This window comes from Acomys russatus, chromosome 4 (assembly GCF_903995435.1).
Source record: "Acomys russatus chromosome 4, mAcoRus1.1, whole genome shotgun sequence".
NCBI lineage: Eukaryota > Metazoa > Chordata > Mammalia > Rodentia > Muridae > Acomys > Acomys russatus.
This window is the reverse complement of record NC_067140.1, coordinates 4,541,115-4,560,365: the sequence shown is the minus strand read 5'-3', so window position 1 is coordinate 4,560,365 and position 19,251 is coordinate 4,541,115. Positions and strand designations below refer to the sequence as shown.

At 42.8% G+C, this 19,251-nt stretch overlaps 1 protein-coding gene across 1 annotated transcript in view; it reads right to left on the bottom strand.

Moving 5' to 3' along the window:
• Nucleotides 1-4,331: 4,331 nt before the first annotated feature.
• The window catches only part of Itch (itchy E3 ubiquitin protein ligase), an 86,962-nt gene continuing 72,042 nt past the window's right edge, over nucleotides 4,332-19,251 (bottom strand). The window contains exons 22-25 of the mRNA XM_051143571.1: nucleotides 19,000-19,104; nucleotides 12,216-12,312; nucleotides 8,664-8,736; nucleotides 4,332-5,246 (exon numbers count right to left, since the gene is read on the bottom strand). Of these exons, the coding sequence (XP_050999528.1) occupies nucleotides 5,147-5,246; nucleotides 8,664-8,736; nucleotides 12,216-12,312; nucleotides 19,000-19,104 (375 nt within the window). The 3' untranslated portion in view covers nucleotides 4,332-5,146. The remainder of the gene's footprint in view (nucleotides 5,247-8,663; nucleotides 8,737-12,215; nucleotides 12,313-18,999; nucleotides 19,105-19,251) is intronic.

Here is a 19,251-nt window from a genome sequence, read left to right as displayed (position 1 = left end):
AAATGCAAAAAAAAAAAAAAAAAAAAAAAAAAAAAAGAAATAAAGAAAGAAAGAAAAGAAAAGATAATGAACTGTCAAAAATTAGGAGAAAATATTGGTAGAGAAATGTGGAGTTTGGTGTAGGGAATGTAACAAATGCTGTCTTACTGATTTATGTTAGTTTTGATAAGTGTACCAGATTAACTGGGCTGTTAATACTAGCGAAACCTAGATTTAAAAAAGTGCAGACAACTGTAAAACTTCTAAAAAACGGCCTTTGAAAGTGGCCAGTCACGGTGGCACACACCTTTAACACCAGTGTTCAGGATTTCTGTTTGATGCCAGCCTAGTCTTCATAGTGAGTTCCAAGGCAGCCAGGGTTACAGAGAGACCTTGTCTCAAAATGGTATGTGTGGGGGTGGGGGGTGTGCAGTGATTAAGAGCACTTGGTGCTCTTGCTGAAGACCTGGGTTCAGTTTCCAGCACACACGGCAGCTCTCAGCCACCTATCACTATTCCAAAGTGTCTGATGACCTTCTGACCCAAGAGCTCCAGGCACACACATATACCATACATGCACACAGGCAAAACACTCAAAGGTGGGGGGGGGGCAAGATTGGTGATTGGGTGTGGCAGCCCACACCTTTAGGGAGGCGGGGGGGGGGGGGGGGGGGGGAGGTGACACGTGGGACCTGAAGGCTAGCTGAATCTACAGGGTAAGTTCCAGGACAGCCATAGCAACACAGCAAAACGTTTCAAAAAAATATTGTAAACATGGTTACTGAATGCTGGAAATAATGTATGGTGCCCCTTACCTCCAACCCTTCACTCCAAATAAGGGTAGATGCTCGCTCTACAGTGAATAGACCCCAACATCCAAGGAATTAGCAGAGCAAGGATCACCAACTCCATTCTACACGTGAACCAGACAAGGAGGCAAGATGGGGCAGCTCTAGGTGAGGATTCAGTTATGGAGATTTATTTGGTAGGACGTGAAGTCTGATTAGACAGTACAGGCTGAGTTGGGAGGGAGGGGCTTTAGTTTATAACCAATACAGTATAAAAGGATTTCAGAGTAAGAAAAAAAAAAAACCCTGGTTTCTAATTTGAACTCCTCTTCATTTAATTCTGCAGGTGTTATTAAAATATTTGAGCTATTTTCTTTAGATAACCATTCCTCTCTGAGTAGCTAGATAGGCAGTGGGGTCACCAGTGTCTGGCACACAGTGATAATTATTGTTGGTCTGCGACGCTGTGACTGTGGATATGGTATACTATACCAGGGAGGCACAACAGAACAGGTCTGAGTTAGAGATGAGGAAAAATAACAGCATGGCTGCTTGGGGACCTGCAGATATGACTGCAAGTTTTCCTGAAGTTCTGAGAAAGCCCTCCTGCTCAAAGCCACTTTTGCTGACCAGGAACTCATTCACAAGGGACCAAGCAGCAGCTCCCCTTCACAGTGATGGCCTAGGAAGGGCCTGCAGTTTCTGTCTGCCAGTTGCCATCAGACCAGCACATTTAAATCTCACTTGCTGAAGTTTCCCTCTACTGGCTGGGTTTTAAGGAAAACACACCATCCTTTAGTCTTCTTTCCCAAAATGGCTTAAGCACCATTTTAGGAGTTGGTTCTTTTCACCTTTTACATGGGCTCCAGGAACTGAACTCAGGTTTGTGTGGCAAATAAATTTTACCCAACAAGCCATTTTACAAAACTTACCCATGTTTTTCTAAACATTTTATGTGAGTGTCACAGCACAGGTTTGTGGCAGTCAGAGGACAATCTTTGGGAGGTGCTTCTCTGCTCACAGCAGGTGGATCTCTGATACTAATCTCAGACCAGTAGCTTGCTTGGCATTAAGCGACTTACCCCTGAGCTATCTCACCGACACCTCAAGAATGGATTGTTGTTGTTGTTGTTTTATTTTTGTTTTCAAACAGGGTTTTTCTGTGTAGTCCTGGCTGTCCTAGATTTCACTCTGTAGCCCAGGCTGGCCTTGGATTCAGAGATCTGCCTGCCTCTGTCTCCCAAGTGCTGCCCTGCTGTCTGTGTGGTCGGAGTGCTTCGGGGATCTGCCTGCCTGTGCTAGTGCCACACCTCGCTGTACCAGCCTCTTACCTGGGTGCAGGGGCTCCAAACTAGTACTTCACGGACTGAGCCATCTCTGCAGTCCCACAGACCACTTTCTGTCGTATCAGAAAGGCAATTCCGATCTCGGTCAGTGGCTCCTGCAGGTGTCCTCATCCAGCTGCACCTGAGATCCGCATTTTTCTATACACCTCACACTTCAGACAGGCTGTCAGCAAGCCAGCACAAAAGAAGTCACACACAGGCTTTTCTACAGTTGATGTACACCATTTTGCTAACAAAATCAACAGCAAAGCATGCAAAACGAAGGACTCAAAAAACTTTAATTGTAAATAGAAGGGGGTGGTGGTGGCTGGAAATGCCAACAATACCACACCAAAGTAGTGAAAGTTAAAGGAATTTACACCTCAAAACACAGGCAAAATTCCGTGAGTCACCCCTGATAACATTTCAGGTCATTTAACCAGGTAAGTAAAATGTGGCAGAGAGGGCATTTGCAGTGAGAGCTCTGTGGGTGGATGAGATGATCCCTGGGTGAATATCAGCACTTGAATTTTAAATAGTTGCTGCTAGTTTTAGGAAGCTGCATTCTGCACAGGAAGGCTGCAGCAGAGGGCAGGAGTTCACTCCTGCCAACTGATATCAGATGAAGTACCAGAGCTCTTCCCTCTTGGCCCTTGCTATAGAACCCACCAAAAGAGCAGAAGAAAAGGCAAATGCTCATTTTACTGTTTTTATTTCAATGGAACATGCAGTAAGAAAAAAACTTAACAGGTTGATTAGCATTTACGATGCTTACACAGAGAAAAAAGTCTTAAAAGCAACTTAGTCCAGATTTAAGGAAAATTGCTAATTAAACACAACAAACCTATTTCCAAATACTCATTTTGGACAAAAATTTGAGAGCACTTGGTAAATATGTATGTCTGCTGTTTAGTTGCATTATTTTATATACTCTCTGATTCTTGGGATATCCAGCCCCCATTTTCCTAACGCAGCAGGGAAGACATATACATGTGATCAGTTAAATTAAAGGAAGAAATGGAGTTGGGAGACTCCGGGGCTGCAAAAATATGTACAAGCATTTACCTTTTCCAGAACTAAACATTTCTTCCATAAAAATATTAAGTAGCCAAGCCCTATAGAACTAAGGCTAGGGCTACTTCAAATATAACTTCTGTATTTTAAAAATATAGGGCAGAAAGCCTTTTGGATATTTATACATTTTCACATAATATTTCTAGGCCCCTAAATGAATCATGAAGCTTTATGCAGAATCAACAAAGCCTATTTTCTTACATTATCTCTTAATTTAATCTCATAAACCTCTAGTAAGTATGGTAGATAACTACACTTTAGTACAAGAACTGGGCTCACTAGGAAGTCTTTGTAGAAGGCTTAATATTTATAGCCATTTATTACCAAGGCCCAGGCCTAAGTGGTGAATGGGTGGTTGGCAGCCATTCGCTCTGTCAGACAAAGCAGTAGCATATACATTTTCTAACCCACAAAAGGCAGACAACGCCTGCTTTGACAATGACTAGGGCTTCTAGAGATGATGTGTTTCCTGTGACATATGGGGAGGAGAGAGGGCTGGGGAGGAGCTGAGCCTCCCTTCACTGACAGCCTCTAGCTGAGGCAGCCGTTCTCAGCCACGCCCGTGCCTCTCATGATGGCAGTGTTAAGACACAGCTGCACAAGTCCAGAAGGTTCCGGGATGAGGACAGGAGAGCAGCTGGGGATACAGAAACATTTTCTTTCCTATGGGGCAGGGTTTGCCACACTCTGTGTTCTTGGCTTCATGCTACCTGTTCATGCTATGACACCAGCGCATGTCAAGGTCCCTGTTAAGAGTTATAAGGCTGATTTTGGGATTTGGCTACAGTAGGGACTCAACTGGCTCAAGTTTCATCTCACTGCCCATAAAGTCGTATCCAGGGCAGCAGCCACCCTGACAGTCTATGCTAAGCCAAGGTCAATTAACTGCAGAGAAATGACTAAAGGAGCAGTCTAAAATAAAAAAGTCATGGAGAAAAAAGGAAAATCTACAATTTTTAGGGGTGAGAAAAATATTGCAGATCAGCCCATGTAAGAAGACGGGAGCGACTGCTCCTGCGTGTGTCAGTGACGAGTGTGAGAACAGCACAGCTATGTGGTTTCTGGGCATTGTCTTGACTTCAAAGACCGCACCACTGGCCTCTATCTGGATAAGAAAATGGCTGCAACTTCAACACCTCAGCAATACTGAAATGTAACTGAGGTGTTGGATTATGATAAAACCAAAAAGTTTCAATTTATGTGCAGGGTTTAGATGAATTCAGCTAAATTAATTTTAATTTTAAACTTCTAAAAACGTAAAGGAACCACAGTGTTGATACTGTTCGTAAAGTTCAGTATTTGCAAGGCAATAAAACAACTATAAACTGAATGGAGAGGTATGAAGTCATATGTTGGCGGGGACCAAGTTTTCCCTGAATTCAAATAGACACAACTACTTTGTAGAAAGATGCAAGAGTCCTGGTCACTCCCAGGAAGAGCATCAGAATGATGCCCGGATTCATGCTCCAGGAAGGAAGGACGACAACAGTCAGGCCAGGCTGCAGCGGGTGGGAGAGCACAAGCGGCAGCTGCTCGCGCGCCCAGAGCTGGGCTAAGCGTGCACTTTACCGAGCACCTCTTAGCTAGAGGCCTCAGGAGGAAGACCTTGTGTTTGCAGTTTCCGAGGTGTCCCTGCAGAACCCTTTACAACGCCCACTAAGAGATCTTGTCCCAAATGAGACTTGACACACAGAAAACTGTTGTTAAGGGAACAATCTAGTGGAATAAGACAAGGGAGATTTCATCGCTGTGTTAAATCTCGTGTTAAATGTCTGACTATGGTTTGTAGATCTGATTTCTGGAAACGCTGAGTAGAAATCCAGAATCACTGGAAGACAGATCTCAACATGAATTTACTTACACTCAGAGAACTCTCTAGTCACAGTCCAAGTTTATAACAAGATGTGCCACAGGCAGAGAAGGAAGGGGACAGACACTGCAGCAGAGTCCCTGCCCTCCGGTGGCCTAAGGTCTCAATAATTACTCTTGTCCAAATCCTTCTGTTTCTTCAATGGCAAATAACAGCTTTTCCTTCAGTTGCTCATAGCTCTTGTAGGGTGGGAGGTCCAGGCGGTTAAAGCTGAAAGCAAGAAAGGCTGGCTTGAGAAAAGGAAAGATACAGAGACACTCCCAGGCAGGGCCCTGAGCGGCATGTTCTTCATCAGTCTGACAACCCTGACTCACACTGCCTTTGAGGAACTGCTTTTCATCTTTCCAAGGCTCGCTCTTCGTTGGTGAACTCAGGTAGAACACCTGCCCCTTGTGGTAGAGTTAGAAACAAGCACAGCACCCTGCCAGGGCTTAGCTGACCTCAGCAAATGGCAATTTTCTCATGCAGCCTCAACTAAGTACTCTAGCTCAGTGGTCAGCAAATCTCCTGTAAATGGCCACAAGAACTACCTGAGGCTCTGAAGTTGGTTTTAGGTCTATCACGTTAGAATAAGAAATGATGGGCCAGGTGTAGCGGTGCAGACCTTTAATCCCAGCATGCAGGAGGTGGAGGCTGGTCTATATAGTGAGGTGTCTCAAACAAAAATAATATAAAATAAAAAATGACTCCCATTAACACTTGCTCCCTCTGTTCTATTCTTAGCTGTGAATTTCTCCAACCCAGCTGTACGATTTTTAAGCTGGGTCTTTGTTGAGACAGGGCCTCATAGCCCAGGCTGCCCTCCAATTCACTAGTCAAGGGTGAGCCTGAACTCTAGCCCCTGCCTTTATTTCGAAGCACTGGAATTACAGGCTTCGTGCTGCCATTCCCTGTGGAACAACGTCTTCACATCTCTGCACTATCATCTTCATAAGGTAACTGTGAGTCTGCTCGCAAAGAAACTTTCAGGATAGGAGCTAGGTCTGCACATTTGTGAAGAGCTAGTCAATTAACACATAATACATACAAAAAAGCAAACCATGTGTGTACAACAGAGTGCAAGCTCTATCATGTTCTTAGATGGCTCAGCAGATCAGAATATGTATTGCTAAGCCTGATGACCCAAGTTATGTCCCTGGGATCCACATGGTGGAAAGGAAAGAACTCCCTCAATTGTCCTTAACCTCCATGTGTACAAAATATAATAATAATAAAAAAGTCTACTTTATGTATCTGTTTGTCTGTGTTGATTATATGCCACATGTGTGCAGGTGCCCTTGGAGGCCAGAGTCCCTGGAGCGAGAGTCACCAGCAGAAAGTATTTTTAACCACTGAGCCATCTCTCCAGCTCATTAAAAAAATTATATCTCAAAAACTGAGAATAGTGGTCCATACCTAACCAGTAAACCCAGAATGTTAAGGATGAGGCAGAAGCATCCTAAGTTTAGGAATGGCCTGGACCACATAATGAGATCATGCTTCAAACAAACAAAACAACAACAAAAACCCAACCCCTTCCTGAGCTCATAGGATGGCTCAGTTGTGAAGGTGTTTGCTGCCAAGGGGGACAAGTTGAGTTCATCCTCAGGTCTGGATGGCAGAGGACGAGGTGTGACCCTGTACTGTCCTCTGACATCTGTGCTCATGCTGTAGCCCATCCACGCCCATGTACACCATACATGCAGACACACAAATACATTAATGAATGTAAAGAAAATTTTAAACTAAAAAACAGGCACTGCTGTCTTAGTGTGGATGCAGAATAACGAGGTGGCCCTCGCTGCTGACGACACTGTCTCTTCTGCCTGCTGCCAGTGTCCCCTACAAAATGGACCGCGTGCCCCTAGAGGCATCATATAAAATAAACAATTCTACCCCCCCCAAAAACCCAAGAAAATATTTACACTACTATCAAATATAAATTATTACTATAAAATTTTTATTTTTTTATATGTTTTACCTACTTGTATGTCTATAAGTTGCATGTGTGCCCCATGCCTGTGCAAGATATCCTGGATTGTGTGTGTGTTCTGCAAGAGCAGTAAGTGCTCTTGACCACTGAGCCATCTCTCCAGGCCCATACATTATTATTTTTTAAGTTGGGCATTGTATTCCATGCGTATAACTCCAGGATTAGGCATTAGAGGCAGAATGACCAGGAATTCAAAGCTGGCCTAGGCTTCCTGAGACCTTACCTGAAAATGCGAGTCACATCAACACTAACAGTAGGCAGGCTGGGCATGTGGCTCAACAAAGGATTAACCTAACAAAAGCATATGGCGCTGGGTTTGTCCCCTAATGCCACACACAGCAAACAGCTAGTTACACAAAGGGAAATGTGATATATACTGTGACACATTCAGTAAAATAAGCCAGTCAGAGTAGAACCTCATCCCATCCTTAGTACTTAAATTAATCAAAGTCCCAGAGACAAAGAGAATGCTGGTCATTAGGAGTGTGTGTTTAGTGAGCACATACCAGCCAACGGATAGCAGGGTTGCTGACAGAGCCACACAACCATGTGAACCCACGTGACAGCACTGAACTACACACACCTCCAAATGTTTCTAGTCCAAATGGACTTAAGAACAGACTGGATTCGAACATGAACTGTACTTGAGATTAAGACTGGTTGATTTTTAGTTTGATACATTTTTGGAAATGAGGTTAAACTGCATTTTAAACCAGAAAACAAGGTCATGGGATAGAGTTCTGACAGTAGAGGGTTTGCCTGGTGTGTGCAAGGCCCTGGGTTCATTTCCTAGTACTGCAAGAAGAAAGCCCAGAAGAAAAATAAGTGTGTTCACCATATCACTAAGTAAGGACTCTAATTTCAAACTTCATTTCCTGTTCCAGAGAAAGGTACAAATCCCACTTTAGAACTCTGAATGGTAGGAAAACTCATGTGTGGCAAATGGACACACAAGGGATTATCTTGTGTTCAAGACTGTGATCAAAAACAGCTGTGGGGCTGGTTGTATTACCCTGTAAGTCAAAATGGGTCAAATTGCCTGGAACATTAGGAATCCCAGCACTTGGGAAGCAGAGGCAGGAACATCAGGTGTCCAAGGGCAGCATGAGCTGTGGATCCTGTCTCAATAAAGGGGAATAGGACACTGTTGTGATGGCTCAGAGGTAAAGTGCTCTTGTGGCTCTTCCGGAGGACCTGGGTTCAAATGGCAGCACCTACAACTCACACATGGTGCACACACATACATAAGTAAAAATAAATCTCTTAAAGGGGGAAAGAGAATTTACTGTGTGATGCATAAATTCTGCTGGAGAGATGGCTCAGAGGTTAAGAGCACTGTCTGTTCTTCCAAAGGTCATGAGTTCAATTCCCAGCAACCACATGGTGGCTCACAGCCATCTGTAATGTGATCTGACTCCCTGTTCTGGCCTGCAGATGTACATGCAGGCAGAACACTGTACACATAATAATAAATAAATCTTAAAAAAAAAAAAAAAGAAAGAAACGGGGAAACTGATCCCCCTTTTCCCACCTCTCTGCTCTCTTCCCCCCTTCACCCCCTCAAAAAAAGAAATGAAGAAATTATCTCATTACTATTAAGTAGCCAGAGGGTAACTGGGTAAAAGGTTGTTTACTATATTTCTGATTTTGCTTACCAGGTATGGCTTCTGGGTAACCAATTTTCTTTCCCAACTTTTTCAATGCAGAACTTCTGTGGTCCATTACTCCCTAAAGCGTAATAAAAGTGGAGTTTGTCGATTGAAACATTCTAACATTATGCTTCCCAGGTTGACATCTGCATCACTATTGAGAAGCATAGATGCAGAGGCCCTGTCCCAAACCTACTGCATTCACAACTCTAGGAGCAGGAGCCATGCTGCACAGTTTTGGTTGTTGTTGTTGAGACAGGGTTTCTCTGTGTAGCCTTGGCTGTCCTGGACTCACTTTGTAGACCAAGCTGGCCTCGAACTCACAGAGATCCGCCTGCCTTTGCTCCCAAATGCTAAGAATAAAGGCGTGTGCCACCAGGCCCAGCTGTGCTACGTATTTTAACAAGCTCCAGGTGTTTGTTTCTGACACGTGATGAATGCATACCAAGAGGAAACCTGCAGCTTTATTACAAGAGCACAATGCCATAATTAACAACAACCCATATACCAGTTGCCAAAACTTTATAAATGTAATCATGCCAGTGGCCTCAACGGTCAGGCCCTGTAACAGCTGCACTTAGACACAACATCCCTCCATGAGGCTTCCCTCCTCCCTCCTGTTAGACACAGCTGTGGTGCTCATCAGCACCAAGCACTGGTCTATTTAAAAGGACATTACTGCTCCCCAGGAAGCAATCATTGGTGGTCAAAATTGTAGAGGATTTTAATTCAGAACATGGCTGCTCTGGCAAATGGTCACATCCAAAGGCCTTCTAGGTCTGTGTGATCTGCTGGAATACAGACAAATGTCCAAGGAGACAAGGGCAGCAGATCTGAGTTCAAGGCCAGCCTGGTATAGAGCAAGTGTCAGGTAAAGAAACGCTCAGGTCCAGGCATGGTGGCACACGCCTTTAATCCCAAACAATGAAGGCAAAGTTAGTTTGTAGAAGGAAGCACCCATGTTTGAAAGTGATGTCTAATTGAGTGGCAGAAAAAGTGATGAATCAGAGAAAGATTTAACAGAATAGGATATTATGCCCAACTCTCAAGAGGAGAGAGAGGAAAGGGAAGCTACTTAAGGGGCAATGCAGAGAGAGGGAGGACAGTTTTACCAGACAGTAATGGACAGGTTGCAGAGAGAGAGAGAGAGCAATCTGCACTCAGGTGAAGACAGAACGAACCAGAGAATGAGAAGGAGCCAGGAGATTAAAGCAGGTTGCTGGAGTTAGTTTGAGGCCAAGCAGAGCAATTCAGAGGCTGACAGAAAAGCCAGATTGAGTAAGTTAGCTTGGAGAAGTGTTTGAGCCAGAACAGCTGAGCTGAACCAGCCAGCCCAGAGCTTGGTAAGTACAAGAAAGGGTGAGCTCATCCAGCAAGTCTCAGAGGCGGAAGACACTCTAGGCCTAGATCAGATTGCACGGAGGCTAGAAGATTTCAGGACCAGGTTAGCAGAGAAAAGCAGTAAGCTTCCTAGACAACGCCTGAAGCAGGTGAATAAAACTGCTGAACTAGAACGGTCAGGACACTAAATGTTCTAGGTACATAGGTCAGCCCTGCACAAAGTTCCTGTGTCCTACTGACTGAAGGACGGAGGCTCAAGTTCTTTTGTGTCTGCAACAGTGAGTCATGCTCATGAGTGCTTACACAGAAGCCCAGTAAGACAAGGAAGCCAATGGCCATCACAGCATGGACCTGTGCTGAGGAGAGTCATTCACTTTGCTTCCTTCTATTCACTACAGTGCTTCCAACCAGAGTCAGTGGTTTGGATTATCATGTAAGAGAGAAGATTCTGAGACCCAGTAGAGTCCATGTGCCATACATATGGCGCCACCACCACGACGGCACTCAAATTAGATGCACCAATAAGTAACACACTGAGCTGTAAACCCATGGCCAGGGGCTCAGGCCTGTAATCCCAGTACTTGGGAGGTAGTGTAGGCAGACCAGGAGGTCGAAGCCAGCCTTTCCCACAGTTGAGGCCAGCCCCAGAAAAAAAAGGGGGTGGGGAAAGGAAATGATAGGAGAAATAACATTCTTAAATTATTTTTCAGGTTCTCTTGTGTTTACTCTTGACACCGTCCCTTAATTGCATGTAGACTCCTGCACCTACATTCATATTTTTAGTCACCTTTCAAATGATAAAAGTATCCTATCATTTAAAAAAAATTTTTAAGTATATAAGACCCCTGATTTGTGGTGTGAAGATATAGATCTATATATGAATATATATGTGTGTGTGTGTATATTTTTTTTTTATTATTTTATGTGTATGGGTGTGTTCTCAACATGTGTATCTGTGCCCCATATGTGTTCCTGGTGCCTGAGAAGACCTGAAGATCCTCTGGAACTGCAGTTACAGACGGTTATGAACGACCATATGGAGGCTGGGAATCAAACCCAGGGCCTCCAGAAGAACAGCCAGAGCTCTTGAACACCAAGCCATCTCTCCAGCCCCTAAGACACTAAAGTCTACTTACTCCTTTTAGGGATAAAATCCAGGGCAGGTTAGTGAAGGGCTATACCACCAGCCGGACCCTTAATTTTAAGTAAGACTCATATTTTTCTCTGAATTGGTCTTCGATAGTTTACTTGGCAAGTTTATTATTCTACTGTATTTAGCTTATTCCTTCTTTTCTTTTTTGAGACAGGTTTCTCTGTGTAGCCCTGGATGTCCTCAAACTTGCTCTGTAGATCAGGCTGGCCTCAAACTCACAAAGATCTGGCTGCCTCTGCTTCCTGAGTTTTGAGAATAAAGTAATGCACCACCACTGCCCAGCCTCTTCTGTTCTGTTTTGTTTTATGTTGGGTCTTACGTAGTGCAGGCTATCCTCAATCGTGCTATGTAGCTAAAGAGGACTTGACTCCTAATCCTTCTACCAATGTCTCCCGAGTGCTGGGATTACAGGCATTTGCCAACATACCCAGCTTTTTCTCATATTTTCTGTATGCTTTATGATTTTTTAGTGCTTAGAAAGTTTTTTCTTAAATTCAAATATGTTCTTAAAAATAGGAACAAGTATATGTCTACTAAATATATTTTCTAATATTAGCTCTTTATCAAACATGCATGTAGAAGCAGGAGGACCAGGGATTCAAAATTGTCCTTGGCTACATAGTAAGTTTGAAGAAGTCTAGGATGCATGAGACCGTGCCTTTAAAAAAGAAAAACAGCAGGGGGTGGGGGTTGGGGGGGTTGGGGGGTAGGGGGGGTGGGGGTGGTGGTGGCACACGCCTTTAATCCCAGCACTTGGGAGGCAGAGGCAGGTGGATTCCTGTGAGTTTGAGGCCAGCCTGGTCTACAATGCCAGTCCAGGACAGCCAGGGCTACACAGAAACCCTGTCTTGAAAAACCAAAAACAAACAAACAAATAAATAAAACAGGGTGGGGAAAAGTACTGAGGTAAGAACTAAAAAGTCATCTCCAAGTCCATGAAACCTGGGCCAGCCATGGCTGCTGCCAACAAGTACAATGTTTGTGGTTTCTGACACGCTGCACACACAAACATCTAACAACAGCAAAGTCACTAATCTCCTCCCGAAAGCACCCTTTATACACACCCATCAGGTCAGCAAACCCTCCCACTGGCAATCGGCAGGTTCCAGTAACAAACTGCAGAAGTCTCATCCTCTTCTCATTATCAATTTCTTTAACAAACTGTGAGAAAAAAATATACGTCACATGTAAGAAGAAATATACGTCATATGTTCTATACAGTTTTAGAACAACATGGGGTGTCGGCAACGCCAGACAGGAAGTCTACCATGCCCATGACGGCCTCCACAGCCTCCCTTCCTAGATCTTGGGATGGACTCTGATCAGAGCCTCACAGCTCCCTCCTCACACACCACAAAGTCCCGCGTTTCTAGGGCAGTCTTTGCTGCCCCCTTTACACCTGGCTGTCCTATAGCACACTCCTGTGGTCACTCAGGACACAAAGGTCTAGCCACAGGAAACTTCTTGTTCTCATGAACAAACCAAATCATGCTCATGAGACTCAACAGCCTCTTACCTCAAATGTTAAGGTATTTGTAAGTTACACAGTCAGAAATGGGTAGTTTTATCTTGTACAAATCTGCCTAAATATAAGGTTTCCAGCATAAGTTTCTATCCTGTAGCATATTTTGGCTGAGTGAAATATGTTTTGTCAGGAATATTTCCCTATTTTCTACTGTCAATGATTTATTTTAGTTAGTTTTTAGGAGAGGGTCTTAAGTAGTCCAGAGTGGCCTCAAACTTGCTAAACATCTGACAATGTCATTAACATTTCCAAATGTTTCTGTTTTAGCTTCTTAAGTGCTAGGACTATAAATATGAGCCACCAAGCCTGGTTTTCCTGTCAATTATTTCAGTTCATCTCTTTGGTTTTTCAAGACAGCCTTTTTCTGTGTAGCCTTGGCTGTCCTTGAACTCAGAGATACGCCAGCCTCTGCCTCTCCAGTCCTGGGATTAAAGGCATGTGCCACCACCCGGCTCATATTTGTGTTTCTTATCATGAATTTTGTTTTACGTATAGAGGACATCCTAAATTTTATTTTAAAAATTCTGGTAAGTGGCCAGGGGTATGTCTCAGTAGACAAAGGTGCTTGCCACCAAGCCTGATGACCAAGTTCAATCCCCATGAACCACTTGATAGAAGAAAAGAACTGATGTCTGCAAGTTGTTTTCTGACTCTATATGCAAATGAAAGCATGCATACACACATACAATAAAGAAATAAATAATGCAAGACTGTGGTAAAATATACATGCCAAAAGTTGCCATGTTAATTTTTATATGGGTATATATAAACTTGTCATGTGAGTATACACATGCATGTGTGGGTGAACATGCAAGTATATGGAGACTAGAGGTCACTGTAAGATGTCTTTCTCAACAGCTCTCTACCTTGTCTTTTTTTCTTTTTTTCCCCCTCGACCTTGTCTTTCTTATCTTTTGAGACAGAGTCCCTCATGGAACCTGTAGCTTGCCCTTTCAGCTAGACCAGATGGCTAGTACACTTCAGGGATGCTCCTGTCGCTGCCTCCTCAGCTCTGGCATGAAGGTGTGTGCTGCTGATTCAACCTCGGGTCCTGATACTCTCATGACAAGTACTTTTCAGACGCAGCATCAAGCACATTCACACTCTTATTTAACCATCACTGCTATCTTGAGAACTTTCACCATCCTACACAAAACTCACTCCCTACAGTCCCTGTTTTATCATCCCACATTCTATCTCAATAAATAGGTCTACAGAGCCAGGTAGTGGTGGAGCACACCTTTGATCCCAGCAATGAGGGTGGGGGGAGGTAGAGGCAAGATCTGTGAGGTCTAGGCCAGTGTGGTGTACAGAGTGAGTTCCAGCACAGGTAAGGCTACACAGAAAAACCCTGTCTCAAAAAAACAACATAAAATAAAAATAAATCTTGTCCACTTAAAGAATCTCATAGGTGGAATAACATGTACTTTTTGCATATGGCTTGTTTCAATTATTTAAAAATTAAGATCTGCCTACAGTAACATCAGTTGAGAGGTGGAAGGCAGAAAGATGATGGTCCAGAGCTCATTACTAGACAAGATTGGCCTTGAACTCCCTAAGGACTGGAGTACAGATATGTGCCACCAAGCCAAGCCTTTATTTTCTCCTTCATGCTGGGAACTGAACCCAAGGCCTATGCACACTAACTGGACAAGCACATTACATCTGAGCTATAGCCACAGCCCCTGACTGTTTCTTGAACACCCCACACACTCCCCAGTGTTGGAGACTGAATTTGCAGCCTGGAGCATGCTGGGTAAGCTATGCCTCCAGCACAAAACTTATGCTGTTCCTACTTCCAAGACTGACTTTTGCTAAGTAGCCTCGGCTTCTCTTGAGCTGCTGTAGCCTCTAATTACAGGCCCGAGACACACATCATGTCCAGCTCAACGCATGGTGCTCTAACGCCTTTCACAGTGTTGTATGTCAAGAGCTGCACTCATTTTTAGGGACAAATGACATTTCGTGATATGTACACACCACTTCTGGTTTGTTCACCGGTTACAATGCATATGGGTTAATTTTGCCTTTGGGTGAGCTTGAACAACATTGCTAAAAATACTGGATATAGCAGTGTCTCCTTTGGTCTCTGGTTTTAGTTCTTTTGAAGTAAAACCATCAAACCATGTCAACTCTATGTTTAACTACTTTGTTTTGTTTTTAAGACAAGGTTTCATATAGCTGAGGTTGGCTTTCAACTCCTGGTCCTCCAGCCTCCTAAAAGATGTAACAGGGATGCGGCCTCTGTGCCTGGCTATATTTAACTTGGTGGTGAACTGCACGCTGTTTCCCACTGCAGCACAGCACACTCTTGCCAGAAATGAATGACGGTTTTGAGTTTCCCACGTGCTCATCAAAAGTGACTTCTCTCCATTTCCTAAACTCATGTGCACAAAGTACTACCTAGCTGGGGCTTTAATCTGCATTTCCTTAGGAATTCAAGATTTTGAGCATCAGCGATTTATTTTTATTATTTGTAATTATGTATAGGTGAATGTGTCTACATGTAGGTGTGGCCATGTGAGTACAGGTGCTTGTGGAGCCCAAAAGCATTAGATTCTCTGGAACTGGAGTTACAGTTCTGAGTCATTGATATGGGTACTATGAACTGAACGTGGGTCCTCTCAAAAAGCAGCAAGTGCTGACAAATGCTGAGCCATCTCTCTAAGCTCTACTTATTTTTTAAATTACTTGTTTTCTGTGATTCGGTGTGGAGGGAGCAATGAGAGCCCGTGAAAGTCAGAGGACAACTTCCACAAATCTGTTCTTGTAGCAATGACATTTTGGAACTTTGGTTTAAAAACACAGAAATGCTTCTTAGGCATTCAAGATTCTTCTGTTGAGAATTCTCTGTTTAGCTCTGCACCCCATTTTTTTTAACTGGATTATTTCGTTTGTGGGTATTTAACTTCTTGAATTCTTTATATATTTTGGATATTAGGCCTCTGTCGGATGTAGGGTTGGTAACAATCTTTTCCCAATCTGTAGGTTGCTGTTTGTTCTATTGACAGTGTGCTTTGCCTTATGGAAGCTTTTCATGCGGTCCCATTTATTAATTGTTGATCTTAGAGCCTGAGCTGTTGGTGTTCTGTTCAGGCAGTTGTCTCCTTTGCCAATGAGCTCAAGGCTCTTCTACACTTTTTATTGTAACAGATTTAGTGTATCTGGTTTTATGTTGAGGTCTATAATCTACTTGGACTTTAGTTCTGTGCTGGTGATAAATACGGGTTTATTTATATTTTTCTATATGTAGATATCCAGTTAGACCAGCACCATTTGTTGAAAATGCTATCTTTTTTCCATTGTATGGTTTTGGCATATAATTCATTTATAGATTCTTTGTCAACAATCAAGTATCCATAGGTGTGTGAGTTTATTTCTGGGTCTTCGATTCGATGCCAGTGATCAACCCTCCTATTTCTATGCCAGTACCATGCCGTTTTTATTACTGTTGCTCTGCAGTACAGCTTGAGATCTGGGATAGAGTCTTCCAAAAGATCTTTTATTGTACAGGATGTTTTAGCTAGTCTGGGTTTTTGGGTTTTCCATATGAAGTTGAGAATTGATCTTTCAAGGTCTGTAAAGAATTGTGTGGTTATTTTGATAGGGATTGTATTGACTCTGTAGATTGCTTTTGGTAAGATGGCCATTTTTACTATGTTGATCCTCCCTATCCATGGGCATGGGAGATCTTTCCAACTTCTGGTTTCTTCAATTTCTTTCTTCAGAGACTTGAAGTTTTTTCACACAAGTCTTTCATTTGCATAGTTAGAGTTACACCAAGATACTTTATCAGCTGTAGGAGTTCTCTGGTAGAATTTTGGGGGTCACTTATGTACACTATCGTTTCATCTGAGAATAGCGATATTTTGACTTCCTCATCTCCTTTTGTTGTCTTATTGTTCTAGCTCGAACTTCAAGCACTATACTGAAGAGGTATAGAGTGAGGAGCCTTGTCTAGTCCTTGGTTTAGTGGAATTTCTTTTGAGTTTCTCTACATTTAATTTGATGTTGGCCTTTTTGCTTGCTGTATATCGCCTTTAATATGCTTAGGTATGTGCCTTGTATCCCTGATCTCTCTAAGACTTTAAACAGAAACAGGTGTTGGATTTTGTCAAATGATTTTTGGGCATCTAAGGAGATGAACATCTCTCAGTTTGTTTATATGGTGGATTACATTGATGGATTTCCGTATACGGAACCACCCCTGCATGCCTGGGATGTAACCTACTTGGTCATGGTAAATGGTATTTTTGATGTGTTCTTGGATTCGGTTTGCAAGTACTTGATTGAATATTTTTACATCAAAGTTCGTAAGAGAAATTAGTTTGAAATTATCTTTCTTTGTTGGGTCTTTGTGTGGTTTAGGAATCAAGGTGACTGTGGCCACATAGAATGAGTTTGATAAAGTTCCTTCTGTTTCTGTTTTGTGGAGTAGTTTTTTGTTTTGTTTTGTTTTGTTTTTTAATACAGGGTTTCTCTGTGCAGCTTTTGCTGTCTTAGACTTGCTTTGTAGACCGGTTGGCCTCAAACTCACAGAAATCCACCTGCCTGTGCCTCCCAAGTGCTGGGATTACAGGCATGCACCACCAGGCCCAGCTTTATTTTGTGGAATAGTTTGAAGAGAATTGGGTTAGCTCTTCTTTGAAGGTCTGGTAGAATTTTGCACTAAAACTATCTGGCCCTGGGCTTTTTTTGGTTAGGAGACTTCTGATGACTGCTTCTATTTCCACAGGAGATATAAGACTATTTCATTTGTTTACCTGATCTTAATTCAACTTTGGTTAAGTGTCATCTATCAAAAAAATTGTTCATTGCATTTAAATTTTCAAATTTTGACTAGCTCTTGGTTTCACCGATTCTCAGAATTGTTCTCTTTGTTTCTAATTTGATTTTGGCCCAGAGTTTATTTCCAGCCATCCTACCCCCTTGGGTCTGTCTGCTGCTTTTTTTCCTAAGGCTTCCAGGTGTGCTATTAAGTTGCATGAGATGCTTCCAATCTCTTTATGAATGCACTTAAGCTATGAACTTTCCTCTTAGCACTGCTTTCATTCTGTCCTATAAGTTTGGGTATGTTATACCTTTGTTTTCATTGAATTTTAGCAAGTCTCTAATTTCTTTATTTCTTCCCTGACCCAGTTGTCATTGAACAGAGTTGTTCAGGTTCCATGTGTGTGTAAGCTTTTTGTTGTTGCTGTTGTTAAGGTCCAGTTTTAGTCCATGGTGGACTGATAGGATACAAGGTATTATTTCAATTTCTTATATCTGTTGAGGCTTGCTTTGTGACCTACCATATGGTCAATTTTGGAGTACGGTCCGTGGGGTGCTGAGAAGAAGGTATAATCTTTTGTGTTTGGGTGAAAAGTTCTGTAGATATCTACTAGATCCATTTGATTCATGACATTGGTTACTAACATTATTTCTCGGTTTAGCTTCTGTTTGTTTGACCCATCCTTCAGTGAAAGTGTGGTGTTGAAGTCTCCCACTATTAATGTGTGGGGATCAATGTGTGGTTTAAGCTTTTTTTTTTTGAGACAGGGTTTCTCTGTGTAGCCTTGGCTGTCCTAGACTCCCTTTGTACACCAAGTTGGCCTCGACCTCACAGCAAGCAACCTGCCTCTGCCTCCCGAGTGCTGGGATTAAAGGCGTGTGCCACCACGCCCGGCCCTAATGTTTCTTTTACAAATGTGGCTGTCTTATATTTGGGGCATAGATGTTCAGAATTGCAATGTCATCTTGGTTGAATATTCCTTTGATGAGTATGAAGTGTCCACCTCACCTCTTTTGACTAGTTCTGGTTGAAGGTCTATTTTATTAGATACTGGAATGGCTACGCCTGCTTGATTATTGTGTCCATTCACTTGGATGTCCCTCTTCCAGCCCCGTACTCTCAGCTAATGTCTGTCCTTGTCTTCCAGCCCCGTACTCTCAGCTCATGTCTGTCCTTGTTGCTGAGGGTGTTTCTTGTGTGCAGCAGAGTGCCGTGGGCAGTCATGAGCCACCATGAGCAACATGTGCTGGGAACCCAAACTGGGTCCTCTGCAAGAACAGCAAGTGCTCTTTACCACTGAACTATCCCTTCAGCCCATAAATAAATGAATCGTACCTTCTGGAATAATCTTACACTCTGGGAATGGACAAAGTACGTGTTGTTCAGACTTTAAAGAATCTGTTAAAATCATACTCACTTCTTATAATGTATTACTATAATGCAATGCATTGGATAGGGGCCTATACATTTTGCTCTGTTACTTATTTTGGTAAGTTCTTATAAAAATAAAGTGTATGTGTATCTATCTGTATAAGTAAATTTAGGAACAAACCTGCCAAAACCACATGATCTGTTTGCTTGTCCTAGTGTAGTGACGGTAGATGGCATGTCTCTGCCAGTCATTCAAATCAATCTCTTGCATCCCACATAGAAGGACCTGTCGGAATGAAAAAACAACAAAACAAGTTGTCACTTTAGGTAACCAAAAAGGCTTCTCATAAATAAGGCTAAAATGAAACACAGCAACTGAAAATACATTGAGCACCAGTAACTTCTGCTTGAAGAGTTCTGTCTACCTGACTCA